This window comes from Delphinus delphis, chromosome 12 (assembly GCF_949987515.2).
Source record: "Delphinus delphis chromosome 12, mDelDel1.2, whole genome shotgun sequence".
Lineage (NCBI taxonomy): Eukaryota > Metazoa > Chordata > Mammalia > Artiodactyla > Delphinidae > Delphinus > Delphinus delphis.
In genome coordinates this window covers 28,287,307-28,302,559 of record NC_082694.2, presented here as the reverse complement: position 1 = coordinate 28,302,559, position 15,253 = coordinate 28,287,307, and the positions used below count along the sequence as shown (strand labels likewise).

The following is a 15,253-nucleotide window of genomic DNA, read 5'->3' as shown; positions in this document are numbered from 1 at the left end:
GGTGCCCGCAGCAGTCAAATCAGGGCAGGCATGGCACGAATGGCCCAGCCCAGGCCGTAACTGTGAGGCCTGGGAAGATAAGAAGTGCCAACCCGCCATTCCCCAGGCAGTCCAGGACCCCGCAGAGCCAGAGTGCTGCCAGGCAAAGCCGGCCTGGGCCCTCAGGTGCCTGGCCTCCATTTGAAGCCTCAAGCTGGTGGTCAGAGTCAAATTCGTATCCTCTCTGCCTGCTCAAGTGGAGGCAGGGAGGCACAGAGACGTGCGGCAACTTGGACACACTTCAGTGGAGGGGGTGGGGGCAGGCTGGGGGGTGCTGCCCGCCCACCCTGGGCCCTGTGGCCCTGCTTCCAGGCTGCCCCTGCTGCTCAGATGGAACTCACCAAGGCCAGGTCTCCCCACTCTCAGCAGTAAGTGACTACCTCTGTGACTCAGAAATGGTTCCCCCAACCCCCCAAAATACCAGGGAATATGTTCCTACAAGGTGCCATTGTGGAGCGAGGCCAGAGGACACACAGGCGGGCGTTAGCCGTGAGGAAAAGGAAAGGGGCATGTGGAGATACCAGGCCAAGTGCGGGGCACACCATGTGAAACATCTTAATGAAATCCCCACTAGCAGGCTTCTAGATAGGGCATGTTGCCCCTTTTAACAGATTCAGAGAAGTTCAGACAGGTTCAGATAGGTTAAGTAATTTGCCCAAGGACAGACACTATTACAAGGCAGGTGAAACTAGGATTCAAACCCAGGGTCTGCTAATTCCAAAGCCTTGCTCTTAGCCACTGTGCTATTTACTTTCCAACTGTCTTCCATCTCAATGAGGAATGTCTGACAGGCCATTTTTTAAAATTACTACAAGCCATTTAAAACTGGCTGTTTGCAAAGCAAAAGCCTCCCTGAAAAGACCAGCCTGGGGCTGGGGCCCAGAGGCCTGGAAGGCAGCTCCAGGCAGAGGAGATAGGGGTCTTGAGCCACCTCTGCCCTCGGCAGCTAGAATATAGAAGGTCTGGGTTCAAAACCCTCCACATTTGTTTGGAAGGATGCAGGAAGTGCTGGAGGAATGGGAAGCAGGAGTCCTCTGAGAAGCCAGCAGGGAGCTGGAACCCTTCCCTGGCAGCCTCTTGAGGGCAGGCCAGGCTGGAGGGTGGTGGGAGGGCAGGAAGGAATAGTGATCATTGGTTGTAGCAAACACTCAGACATGCCCACTGCCCTCAAGCCTTCCCCTCCTTGGCTGGCTGTTCTTCCCACCGGCTAGGATTGGCACAGCCCAGAGTGATGACCCAGCCTGTCTCCCCCACTCTAGGTGGGAGCCCAGGCTAGGGAGGAGGAAAGAAGAGAAAAACAATTCTTGGGTCCCAGGTCTCTTCTGGCCTCCCCTTCCCTGAAGCCACCAGGGTCTTCCCAACATGGACAGGTGAGATTTAGTGAGGCACACACACTTTTCTTAGTGCACAGCCCACATGCCTGAGCATGTGGGAAGGGGCTGGGACCAGCAAAGTAGGGAGAAGGCCCAGGCACATGTGTGGCTGCAAGCTCGCTAGGAGCCATTGAGGTCACGCCGTCCACTCATCAAGGATGTGCCTCGTGGCAAGAAGGCATGAATACAGGGGAGGCCCCCAATCCAGACCTTAGTGTCCCAACAGCTGGGATGGCCACAGCCTGGGAAGGAACCAGGGTGGGCTGCTGACTGGGTTGGGAGCCTGTCTGTTCTGGTTCCTTGGGGACCCTTTGGCCTGGAACATTTGGTGGAGCCCATTAAAATTAAAAAGCCAAGTGGCTGGTGGCTCTGAATGCCAGCTCACTTTCCCTGGCATGGTGGGTCCTGTTTAAGGGAACCAGCTGGCATTAATGGCACACAACTCATCACGAACAGCAGCTAGCGATCAGAAAAATCTGAGCTAACAATCGGGTTCAGGAAAGATAATGAGATATGGAACAATCACTGCAGAGGGTCCCCCGGGGTCTGTTTTAACAGCTTCCAGATAAGCCACAAAATAGAAATTAACCAAACAGGGGCTGTATTTTGGTGGAGAGGAACTCAAACGGGGTGCAGATTTTTCATAAGAATTCCCCATGTGGCCAGCAGACGGGGGTCCTGGGAGAAGCCAGAGCCCAGGATCCATGGGACATCAGATTTGGCCGGAGGAAGCAGTGGACTTTCTCTGGCTACCTCTTTCCAAGCTCTGGCTCCCAGGCGGGTAAATTTGCCATGGGCAGCTGAGAAGGTCAGAGGAAGAGGAGGGAGGACTGGCTCCCTGGCCATCCGCTTTGGTGGAGATAAGTGCTGACCAGTACCAAGAACTGGGGTGGGGTGGGAGCTCCATGTCACAAGACCTTCAGTGTCATGTGCTACATGGCTGATAACTGTCTCCTTGAGTATGAAGGTCCTTCCAGGCCGACACCAGCCTAGCTTCTGCAAGGCCTGAGAGGAGACCTCAGATGGGATTGGGGCAATGCCTGCATCACGCAGGCTGTGTCCTCCACTCCAGCCCACATATCTGGTCCCCTGCGGGATGCCTCTGTCTCGATGGACTTCAGGCACTCCACCTGCACACACCACAAATGAAGGTTATCTTTCTCCTCCTCAGCCACACCCGGTCTGCCTCTCCCACTCCCAGCTCAGCTCCTCAAGCCAGAAACCTAGAAGTCTACCTGGACAGGAGTCTCTGCCACCCCACATCCAGTCCACAGGGCAGAGCTCCCTGTTCGAGCTACTCAGTGTCTTCTCTCTCTCTCTCTGCTCCTACCACTTGGCTTAAGCACCCATCGCTTCTCCCTGGACAGCTACCCACCTCCTAACTGGGACCCCTACTCGCACCCCTGACCCCTCTAATCCCCTGTATAATCTATAGCAGCCAGAGTGGACTTCCAAAACTGGACACCAACATGCATTCGTCTTTCAGTGGCTTCACTGCACTTAAGACCCGCAGGGCCCTGCATGACCTCCAGGCCGTGCTTGCGAGGCTCCAGCCACCTTGCCGCCGCCCTGCCTCTCCAACAAGCCAGTTCCCTCTCTCCTTCCCTCCCTCCCTCTCTCTCAAGCCCTGCTGTCCCTTGGCTTCCTCACTTTTCAGCTTGAACATCAAGCCCTCAAAGAGGCCTCCTCTTCACTTGGGGCTCTCCTTTTGCAGCCTCTCACAGAACCTGGATCTCTTCTTTCCATGTACCCATTACAGTCCCTAAGTATATTCATTTACTTCTTAAAATGTTGGGAATCAAAGTAACACATGTATATTATGAGAAACAGAATTGCACAGAAGTATTTTTGCCTGTGGACTCTTTACTAAATATCCATCTCTCCCAATAGGCTCTAAGGGCTGGGCCCAAGGACCGTGTACACTCTCTTATTCCTCACGGAATTTCTGGTGCCTGGTGAAATGAGTAGGTGCCTAATAAATGTTTCTAGATAAATCAAGTGATTGATGGATTTCTGAGGCAGAAAAAGAAGAGCCATGCAGGAGATGCCTTATGCAGCCGCTGCTGTCCACCTCAGCAGGCACAGCTCTCTGGGGCTAGATGCTGCGTGCACAGGTCTAAGGTCACCTGAGCGTACGGCTCACCCACTCTGCCAGGAGGAGGGGCCTTGAGGGGGCAGCCCCCAGGGCTGTGAAGGCTTCTGAGAAAGGGGATGCCCAGCTGAGTCCTAAGGGAGAGTAGGACGCAGCCAGGTAAGAAGGGAGGGGGACTCAGCAGGCTTCAGAAGCATGAAATACCAGGCTGTCTGCAGCTGGCTTTGCAGACTCTACTGGCACCTGCCATAAGGGGGTCCAAGGGGCCCTGGAGAGCAATGGAATGGGCATATCTGAAAGGAGGGATGGCATGAGGTCAGAATTTAGGATCTACTCTTGGGTGGTGGATAATATAACTATGTGGTCAGGGATTTTTGTGGGCCCTGGTGGAGCAAGGGCTGGGGCAGGTCAAGGAATCTGTGAGGTACCAAAAATGCCCACCAGAGGGCGTGTGCTGTAGAATAAACTCTTGGTAACAACCAGTGGACCCTGACTCTATGGAGGTCAACCGTCCCGAAACCCCAACCAGACTCACTTGGCAACTGGTTCAAGAGCAAAGGGCCAAGGTAGCCAGGACAGAGTTATGCACAGGTTCACACACCACTCAGCTCCAGCTGCAGCTGTGTGGCTTCTCTGCTAGCAATAGTGACCAACACTGACCCCTGAACCATTCCCCATAGGAACCTGCTGGCTACCTGCTAGAAAGCCAATTACATTAGACCCCTTCCATCTAGGAAGGACAACAACTTGTCCTCCCCATTATAGATGTGAAGCCGATATTTGCATCAGACTTGCCACTGCCAGCATCACCATCTGCAGGCTTTTGGAACAGTTCAGATTCTGATACAGGGTCCATACCATGGGCCCTCCAACCTGGAAGCCCCACAGAGTGAAAGCAGTGAGACTACAGTCTGGTCTGGATTCTCAGGCTGTTGACCTCCTACCTCCATCAGGCTCAGAGAAGAATAGCTGGGCCTGAGCTACACCCTGGACCACGGAGGCACCATGAGCTACACCCTGGACCACGGAGGCACCATGAGCTACACCATGGACCACAGAAGACACCAGGTGAGGACACTGAGGCACAGAGGTGAAGTGAGTGACAGAGCTGGCTTAATCAGACACTATTCTGCTGACAAAGGACACATTTTTCTTCCTGCTCCCCTGTGGCGTGAGAAGGTGGGAAAAGCCAAGCAGTGTTCTTGGCTTCCAGCTGGAGGAACTGTTACCATGCACTCCGGTAAACAAGTCCCTCCCAGGTACCCTGAGAACAGTGGGGACTGGGAGAACATTTTTGAGGGGCCCTTTAAGAGTAACGAGGGGTTGCACTTCCACCCACCTTCGTACTTGGTTCCTGGGCTTTCTGCAAGACTGCACCTGGCTCACTCTGTGCTTGAGGGTGTAGCTCAGGGTATGCCTTAGGAGATGGACATCTAAACGGTGCCTGGCACATTGTAGGCACTCCACAAGTGTTAGCCATTATGATTACTTGCCAGCCTGACTATCACAGGGACATGGAGCTCCAGTAGGCAATGGGAGCTGGGAGGGGGAGGGTTTCAGCCCAGGGATCCCCTGGGATACCTCCTTGTGCCCTGATGTCCAGGGTAACACACAGTCACTGCATCCTATACAGAAAGGACCCTCCAGGGTGCAAGCCCTTTAGGAATAGAGGTCAGCATTTCTCCAACAGGGCAAGTCTTCGGCCAGCGTGGACCTGGCTGAAGGTGAAGCGCCTGAGGAGGCGACTCTCATACTCTGGCTCCACCATCCAGCTCCTGACGGTTCATGTGGGACTTTAGCCCTGAGCCTTCCTCTCCAGCCCCAAGTCCACTCTCATCCAGGACCCCGTGTCCACAAGGGTGGTCCATCTGCTGGGCCAGCCACCCCCCCACGACTTTCCCCCCAGCCCTCTTTGCCTGTACCCCCTGCAACACCCCAGGGTCCCTGAGCCCAGGCAGGGGTTCCTGGCATGACTCTCCTAACACCTGACAAGGCACCCGTGATGACTTATGACCAGCCCCCACTACCCCGCCCCCTCCCGATTCCGCATCACCCGGTCGCCATCACTCCTGGTGTGGCAGCCACACTCACTTTCTGACAGCTTCCGGAACCTGTCATGCTCTCCTTCTCCTGCGTGCCTCTTTGTGTGCTGTGCCCTCTTTCTGGAGCACCGGACCCTGCCTTCACTTCTCCCCAGTCTGTCCTCTAAGAGTCAGCCCTGTGTGAATTAGGGGGCGCTCCCCTGAGTCCCCCCTCACCCAAGTCACCGCATCATAATTCTGGTGACACCACAGAGTTTCCTCAGCTTCCCCTCTCGGCATCTTGAAGGACACACCAGTCTGTGCGACCCCCCCCCCAGCACCTGCAAAGGGCCCGGCACAGGTGCACCCCTGAAGGGAGAGAATGGGTCTCCCTCTGGTAGTCAGGGCTCAGCGGGGTTGACCACAGAAGTGCTCAACACAAAAGCCCGAACTAAAGCACAGCAAGCGCTGACAGAACTTCCTTTGTTAAAAGACAGCAAACTGCTAGATTTCAAAAATAACTTAAGACGAAATTTCTTTTTTATTCCCGAGCAAGAAACCAGACATTGCCAGATCTATTTAGAGGGTTCACCAAAAGGCTGCTAACCCCCTGCCGGTGGTCCTGCCACCAGCATGAGCCTGCACTTAGGGATGCACACTGGGGACCCCTGACTCTTGGGGCTGCTGCCCAAGGTCAGGGTCTCTTCTGAGAGGGGAAAGGGCTCTCCTGGGTCCGGAGAGGAGGCTGGACTCCCAGGGCCTGGCCTCTACTCCAGCGGGTCCTCAATCCCTGGGATCTGCCCTTGGCCTGTCAGCCCCCATCCACGCCACCTGCTTGTAGGGACTCATTTTAATTAATACCAGAACTGGGCCAACCACTGGGGCCGTGACACTTGTTTGCAGGTCATCTCCTCCTAACAGGCTCACCCTGGGGGGAGGATTTGTCACTAACTGAAGCAGAGATCAGTTAATGAGGCCGCAGGGCCTGGGCTTCCAGAGAACAAGGGAAAGGAAAATAAAATAAAGCCTCTTTCTTTGGAGGTTTTGTGATTTACCCACACAAAAGAAAAGCAAGCAAGCTGCAAATTTTCCAAGTCAGAAACTCCACTCCATCTGCCGGAGTTAGACCCTTACTGTGCGCAGACGTCAGGCAGAGGGACGCAGCCCCTGGCGGATGGAGCACAGAGGGGCCTCCTGAGGCCAGCAATCGATCAGCAACCTAATTAACAAGTATTTATGGAGCAATGCTCCCCACCCTCCTCCGTGGGGGAGAAGACACAGGGCCTGTCCCTGGTTAACTTGAAATCCAGTAGAACAATGAGTGGACAGGACATGGGGCGTAACTGAGCGAGTGCATGAGAAGGACAGAAGCTTCTACGACTTGGGGCTGGCACGGTTGGGGAAACACCTCCTGGAAGGGCTCCGCAGCTAGGTGGGGAAGGGGAAGGAGGGTGTCCCCAGCAAGGCACACCCTCTGGGGGCCATGACAGCCCAGCATGAGTCCCTGTCCCTGCGGGTAAGACCGTGGCTCTGAGAGCCCTGGAGGGCCCCCAGCCCCCAGTAACTCTGCAGCTTGGGCATCAGAACCCCCAACCCACAATCTGGGCTGGTTCTGGCCTTATGAAGCAGTTGGGATGGAATGACTGAGGACCGCGGAAGCGGAGAGCCCGGAGCCCTGGGAGGAAGCCGTGTCCCCGCAGCCCCAGGCCTGCAGGAGGAGGATGTCCCAGCAGGACGGTCATCCCCTCCACTCAAGCTCGTCGGAGCCAAGGCCGCTCGGGATTCTCCCCGTGGGCCTTCCCCCTCCCAGCTCCTCTACACGGTCCCTTAAATCTCAAAGAAGGAACATGGGATTTTCAAGCTGCTAAACTAGGCAAAGTGATGGGCTCCTCTTGCCATAAGGAGCAGGAAGGAGGCGACAGAGCCTTTCTCCTCTCTCACAAGAGCCCCTGACGCTGGCCAGCAACCCCCCAGAATCAGAGATCCCCAGTTTGTATGACCCTCAAATGAAGTCTCATGCTGGGTTGCAGGACCACCAGGGTGGGGTTAGCAGTCTCTCTCTTTTTTTTTTTGCGGTACACGGGCCTCTCACTGTTGTGGCCTCTCCCGTCGCGGAGCACAGGCTCCGGACGCGCAGGCTCAGCGACTATGGCTCACGGGCCCAGCCGCTCCGCAGCATGTGGGATCTTCCCGGACCGGGGCACGAACCCGTGTCCCCTGCATCGGCAGGCGGACTCCCAACCACTGCGCCACCAGGGAAGCCCCGCAGTCTCTTGATGAACGATCTAAATAGACTTGGTAATTCTGACTTCATGCTTGGGGTAAGACATAAGGATTCAGGGAAGGAGAGTGATCTTGGGCATGAAGTGGGGACCCCCCCCCCACCTAACAGCTGTTTGGAGGTGAACCTGGTCCACATGGGAGCAGAGTAAACGAGGCCATCTCAGAACAGCCCCAAATCCCTGTCTTAGGAGAGCAGTGAAATAAATGATGGTACACAGTAGGTACAATGGGTTAGTACACAGGCGTGAACAACTACAACATTTATTTGATGACATGGGAAAGATGAGAAAGTGGGTTTTACAAAAAGATTATTAGATGTGAATTTTTTATTATATGTGAATGTTTTTTTAATTTGTATTTCCTAATTACTTTTCTTACCAATTACATGTATTTATCGTGTAATGAAGTTGTGAGGCGACTTTTGACCTCTGGAGTGGGCTATAGGAGACCACCCAGCCAGGATGGAGAGAGGACCAGATGGAGGTACAGGGTGGGATGAACATGCCAAGGTCTCGGGAGCTTGGGCTTCTCTTCTGGCTCTGGCCCAGGCCCCTTGCTGTGTCACCTGGGATACATCCTTACACCCTCACACAGTCTATAAACCTCCCCTACTTAGTAGCTGCTATATCCTCAAAACCCTGTGGGATTCAAAATGAGCCTACTGCCCCTGTCTTGAGGAATTCACAGGACTCCAGGAAGGCTTAGACCTGTGACCACATGACTGAGGCCACCAAGAGGGGACCCAGGGAACTCAGGCAAAGGGCAAAGGGGAGCTGACATTTGAGCCAACTTTGGGGATGGATCAAAAGACCCTCCACTCCTGCATCGGCTTCATGAAGACCAGCTCCTCTGAGGAGGGTGTCGGGTAAACACGGGCCCCTCTAGGGCAGACATCCTGCCCCCGGCTGGAGTGTGCAGCCCTTCGTGTGGCCCACAGGCACTGCCTCACCTCCCCGCCTGCTCTCCCAAACCTGGAGCACTGCCCTGTGCTCCCCCTCTATGAAAGCGTCACCAGGGTCTACTCTTCTCCGCCTAGGAAGACGGCCCTGATGGCCCCCACCCAGAAACCCTGTCTCCCATGCCCCTTGCCCAGCCCTGACCCTCAGATAAGGTCTGGCCTGGATGCTGGGTGGGGCAGTCACAGAGCAGCAAGATGGAGAGGACGCCCAGGGGGCGGGGAGTGTGGGGTTACTCACAGCGATGGAGACGGCACTGATGACAGCTCCTAGGTAGCCCTGGATGAACTTGGATGCAGGTGAAGGCTGGAAGACAGAGACAGAATTTCAGGTCCCCTGGGTGTCCCAAGCTCCCACCCTCCACCCTTGCAAATGGCACCAACCGGCAAGAGGCAATCCTGCCCCCGAGCCTGGAGGGGCAGGCAAGGAGGAAGGCCTCTGGAAGCCAAAGGGATCCAGGCCTCCCTCAGCGCAGCTCCGCACATGGAAACACAGGGCAGCTATGTCTGGGGAGACGCCAAAGGGCCTTCTGCCCTGCTCTAGGAAGGCCCTTGGCAGACACTGCTGGCTGCGGGTAAAATATAGCAAGGGCCAAAGTGGGCCGTTTACGGCTGGGGCAAGCGGACCCAGTTTAGGAAGGCTAAATGTTGCAAGCGGGCTGTTGGGCACCCAGAGCATTTTCTCGGGGGACGTGGTAGTGTCAAGGTGGCCACAGCCTGGCTGGCTCTCACGGTCCTGGTCAGCCATGCAGGGCTTCCAGGCCAGTAGGAGACAGTTGCTAAATATTTCTACGGGAAAATGGATCCCAAGTTGCAACACAAAACATTAAGGAAAAGCTGAGGAACTATGACAGCAATTCTGGAGATATTTGGTTTAAGGTGAATGGGAGCCATCTAAGCAGAGATGTCTGTGTGCGAAGCATATGAGCAAGGCGTGGGTCGAAGGTTTAGATGGGAGGAGGGGGAAGGTCCTCAGAGTATCAGGCCCTGAAGTTCCTACCATCCAGGACAGCTCATAACTCCCCTATCACTCCCCACCAAAGTTATAAATGTCCAGACCCTCTCCTCCCCAAACTGACAGCCCCCCAAGGGGAACTAGATTCCTCTCCTCTGCTGCCTTTGGACGGAAATGTGGGAGAATGGACCAAGGGGAAAGGCAGCCTTGCCAGCGAGGCAGGCGCCCAGCCCCTTCCTAGACAAGAGAAGGGTGGCTGGACCTCCACTGTGAGCTCATCCCAGGAGTGCAGGGGACTTTGGGGAGGACGTGCCAGTCCTCTCAGACCCCTCACCCTCAAGAGCAGCCCTTTAGCTTTGCAGCTGACAATCCTAGGGCACTGAGGCAGCTTCCAGGCAAGCTTGGAGGAAGTTTAGAGGAAGTCAGTCCCCACATGGCTGATGCTGTCCTGATCCAAGATCTGGGTATAAGCGCTGCCCAAGGGGAATTCTGAAGCCAGCGGAGCTCATCCCTTTGGCCGCGCGCGCCACACTCCCACGTTCCAGGCCTTCGTCACTTCACGTGAGCAGCCCCTCCCCAGCAGGGCCCCTCCTGAAGGCCTGGCAGTAAAACCGAGAGGAGAAGCCCTGATGGTGGCATGCCACACTGTAGGGAGGGAGAGGGTCACCCCAGCCTGAAGCCTGACACTGGGTGGTGGTCTGCGATGCTCACCTTCGTAGCGTTCCGGTTTGCATAGTTGACACAAGCATTGTGGCTCTGGTTCAGCCACTGAAAGGCAATGCGGGGAGAGGAGAAGTCAGGAAAGGTGTGGTCACCTCCCTGGAAGCAGGCGGGGACCTGCGAGGCCACACCCCTCCAGAAAGACACGGGTGTCTAGTTCACGGTAGTTCCATCCATCCCCTGAGTTAGCATGAGCAACCATCCTGGTTCGCCAGGACGGCGCAGTTTTAGCACTGAAAGGCCCCAGTCCTGGGAAACCCCTCAGTTCCTGGCAAACCAAGACACTGGTCCCACCCAGGCCAGCTATCCATCTCAGTCCAGAGATGGCCACCTCTCCCAAAATTCTGGTGTTCACTGCCCCAAATGGGCCCCACTGCCTTTGCCACATCACCCTTTTTATACTAACGACTGGACAGAAGGTGGACACTTAAGCCCCTGGAATGCCCGACAGCTCTGAGCCTCAGTGCCCTACACCACCCACAGAGCCCAGTGCCCTACACCACCTGCAGAGCCCAGACACAGACATTATTAGGAGCTTTTCTTTTTTCAGGAAGACTCTGACATTTTCTCCTGAAGACAGACAGGTTTTTCTTCCTGCCCCTCTCTCTCTACACAGATACATACTGAGCTTCTACTGTTTTCAGAGAGCCACGCCCCAGACTGTCTCCAAGGGCAGAGACCAGGGTCCGTGGTGCTTTCTCACCCACCTCACTACCTTGGAGTTGGGGGTGGATTACCTTCCCCACAGATTGGGTAAGGCTGATGTCAAAATGAGGCTGTAGGGCTCAAGGTCACTGGCCATGGGACAAGCAACCAGGTGAGGGCACCCGCCAGCCCTCATCACCTCTGCGCAAAAGTCAGAGCACCTATAATGGCCCAAGACTTGGGCTGCGGGCCCGAAGTCCTGGGGTTTCTCCCAGTGGCTTCTGGGTTAGGGAGGAGTAGGAAGTGGGGTGACTTTCCCCGAGGGGCCTGGATGGAGAGGAGACACGGGGACAGGGTGTTCCAACCAGCACTTGTTGGGTGCCCCCTTCAGGAGCCCTCTGCTTGCAGGGAAAGTCTTACCTGCCAGAAGACGGTGGACGCCAATGTCTGATTGGGCAAGAGAAGACCAACCACCTATGAGAGAGAAAGAAAAGGCTGAAGAAGGCAAAAGAAACGCCCTATGCTTTTGCAAAGAAAAATGACACAGCCACGAACAAAAGTGAGCTAGATCTGTACAAACTGATGTGTATGAGAAGTATATTCAAACTACTGCCCACAGTGAGATGATGTACGATGAAAAAACTTGGTTGCAGAATTATATGACAACATAATCCCAGTTTTATAAAGAAAAAAAAATCTCACGAGATATACCCACATACACAAATACACATACATATGCATATCTCCAGGCATGAAAAAATCTGTAGCACGGCAGGTAGACATCCCTGGAGGTCAGGTTACACGGTACTTTCTCAGATTCTTCTTGAATATTTCTGTGTTCTTTTTAACAGTGGACATGCATATTTTTGTAATTGGTGGGCAGGGGAACAATAAAAACAAACCAGCAAACCAAAGGAACGCCTTTACTTCCACCCAGCTAACCTGGCTCCTTCACACCCTAGCCATCCAATAGGATTTTTTTTGGTGGAGGGGGGGTTCGTGGGCCTCTCACTGTTGTGGCCTCTTCCGTTGCGGAGCACAGGCTCCGGATGCGCAGGCTCAGCGGCCATGGCTCACAGGCCCAGCCGCTCCGCGGCACATGGGATCTTCCCGGACCAGGGCACGAACCCGTGTCCCCTGCATTGGCAGGCGGACTCTCAACCACTGCGTCACCAGGGAAGCCCTCCAATAGGATTTTTGTGAGGATTCAATAAGAATCATTTCAAAGGCCTTAAGTGCTTTACAAAGACAAGTAGGGAAATTTATATATTATCTCTGGGCCCCCATGAAGCAACACCTACACTATGTTTAAGCTATTGAATGAAACATAGATATCTAATAAGTATTTGTTGATTGTGCGAATGAATGAACAAATACACACATACGACCAAGTCTGGTTACATAAGTGTGGATCCATTAGTCCCAAAGCCCAAATATCACCTAAGACCTAGACTCAGTGACTTTGTTTTTTTTGGTTTAAGTCAAGATTAATTGCCTGATCTTGACACTGACCAAATCTTAGACTTCGGGGATCCATGTGTGTCTCTCAAATTTACCTTTTGAGTGCTTGTGTGCAAAATAGCATCTACCAAGTGCTGCTGTATACGGAAAAAATGTGCACAGCCATCCACATATTGACTTATTTATTATTCTTGTAGATAAAATGGCTCTTTGGCAAGAATTTCTGTAAGGAATGTGTAAACATTCAATTCTATGCAGTAAATCAAATTCTAGACATCCTTAGCAGCATTAGTAAATCATGTTTTAAACATTAAAATGTTTTAAAACAGCAAACACGCACACACAGTTATATTTATTGGCCCATATCAGTTTGAATAAAATTACATAATGTAAATTAATTCCATAGTCCAATGAAGAATTACCTTATGATATTTTTCTCCCCAAAATAAGATCCCAACTTGATTTTTCTTTGCAATGACAGCTTAGAGTGCTGGAGTGAGAGTCAGGAGACCTTGGGTCTTAGCCTAGGCTCCATCCCTGTGTGATCTCCAGCAGAAGACATGCCCCTTTGGGGTTCTAGCTTTCTCCCCTATAGAGCGAACAGGTTGACCTTGGAGGTCCTGTCTCAGTTTAAATTCTATTCTCAGGTTCCAGGTAGTAGGTGTGAAGTCAATACAGATGGTCCCATTGTCTTTAAAGGGAATTTTCCCACCAGTCCTGCCAAGAAGTAACCCCAGGGGACCCAGGGCCTCATCCTAGCGCCCCAGTCAGGAGCCAGACCATAGAGAGGAAGCTGAGCCTAGAGAGGCCTAAAGAACAGACAGCATGAGCCCGCGAGTGTGTGTGTGTGTGTGAATTTGTGTTTGTGCATTCGTATGCATGTGGATGTATGTATAAACATGTGCATGTCTGACTGCCTCACAAAGCCTGAGGATATAAAAGCTGTTTTCCACTGTTGGGAACTCAGCACATCATTCCCCCTAATCCGTTGGTTTATATAAAACTGGTGTGTTATGAACTACATTGTATTCTCCCCCTCAATCCCCTTTGCACCCCCTGAACTGTGCTTGGCTCACCAGGACCGTCATAAGATGTGGCCCATGGGACTCGTATTTACCCTTCAGCTGTTGTCCAGGACACTCACTGCTCATTACGTTGGACCCCATTATGAATCCACGTGGAGGAAATTTTTCTGATCTCAGGATCAGAAATTTATACTTCTGAACATCTGGTTTGCATCTATCTTGCAAACACTGGGCATTCAACTGTGTCCGTCTTTGCACTGACTGTCAAGATGCCCAGGCCCGGTCACCTTACTTGTTTTTTCTTGTGGCATGCATTTTTTTATGTGATATCAAGTTTTTTTCAGAACAAACCATAGCCCTAAACTAAACCAAACTAATACCCAGGCTATGCAATACACACACACACAAAGTGTAACCAGTGAGTTTTTCACCATGCTGGCCAACCTGACCAGCCTTCTGTCCCTAACTTCTGCCCAAACACGGGCCTGATGTCCATGCTGGGCACCTCTGACTCTGCATGCTTTCTTAAAGAGATGAATTGATTGACTGATTCTGCTAAGCACTTCTCCTTATGTCATTTGCCATGATCCTTATTATAACTCCAGGGTTGATTCACTTTGTTATAAAGCAGAAACTAACACACCATTGTAAAGCAATCATACTCCAATAAAGATGTTAAAAAAAAAAAGAAATGATAATGCCCTAAAAAAATAAAAAATAACTCTGGAGCTCAGACAAAATAGATTACTTTCTATATTTTGCAAATGGGGCAACAGAGACTTAGAGAAATTCAGTGATCTGCCCAAGGCTTTAAAGCAAGCTAGAGAAAGAGTCAGGTCTCCTGATTCCTGGCTTGGGGGCCCCAACTCTCTGATTTTAGGGGCTCCTTTTCCAGATCACCCGCCTGAATACAAAAGAAGAGTCACATTCTCTGCCCCTTTTCGAGCATCTTCTATGCACTGAGTCCCATACCGCTCCCCGTGGAGATTACCAGAAGAGAGGAATATATAGCACCTAACCACAATAAACACAAGGACCCAACAGGAAAATATATGAGAATGTCCTTTATAACTCCTGGGCATGAAAATAACAAGATGGTTTAAACAGGTATCTGGATGTGTGTCAAACTGATAAATTCTAACATCCAAGCAGGAGTTCAGGAAGGGAGAGGTCTGGCTATCTGCCAAAGGGGGTGACAGGATGGAGCTGAGGTGTGCGTGTGTGTGTTCATGCGAGTAGGAACAGCTGAGAGGCTGGCTTCATTGAAGGAGGATGTTCAGGAAATCAGCAGACGGGAGTCCGGGGAGGGTGAGGTGAGAAGGCAGCGGACCACCATGCCACATTGGCCAAACGGGGTCCCAGGGAGCCATCTGAGGCTGAGGCAAGAGGAACAGGGATCCTGCCTTCCAGGTCCTACAGTCAGGCTGGTGGGGCCACGAGCACGCAGGTGCCAGCCCCATTCCCTATTAGGCAACACGCAGCACCATCTGCACAATCCCAGGAGCAAGAGCAGATATTTTATAATTTCCTTTTTTCTTTTTAAGTCTAAATTAAAAATAAATGTTCCTTCAGTTCTCAGATGTATATCTCTGGTGCAACCTGCCCACATTCCCTCATGCTGCCCTTTCCAGAACATGGCAGGGGAAAGGAGGAAAGAGATGAATAGAGAGAGGGAGCCAGTCCG

The 15,253-nt window shown here is 52.7% G+C and overlaps 1 protein-coding gene across 5 annotated transcripts in view; it reads right to left on the bottom strand.

Moving 5' to 3' along the window:
• The window catches only part of SFXN5 (sideroflexin 5), a 116,812-nt gene that overhangs the window by 44,699 nt on the left and 56,860 nt on the right, over window positions 1–15,253 (bottom strand). For all 5 annotated transcript variants that reach the window (XM_060026382.1, XM_060026386.1, XM_060026383.1 and 2 more), the window contains 3 exons: window positions 11,504–11,557; window positions 10,430–10,486; window positions 9,005–9,070 (listed from right to left, as the gene is read on the bottom strand). In XM_060026382.1, the coding sequence (XP_059882365.1) occupies window positions 9,005–9,070; window positions 10,430–10,486; window positions 11,504–11,557 (177 nt within the window). The remainder of the gene's footprint in view (window positions 1–9,004; window positions 9,071–10,429; window positions 10,487–11,503; window positions 11,558–15,253) is intronic.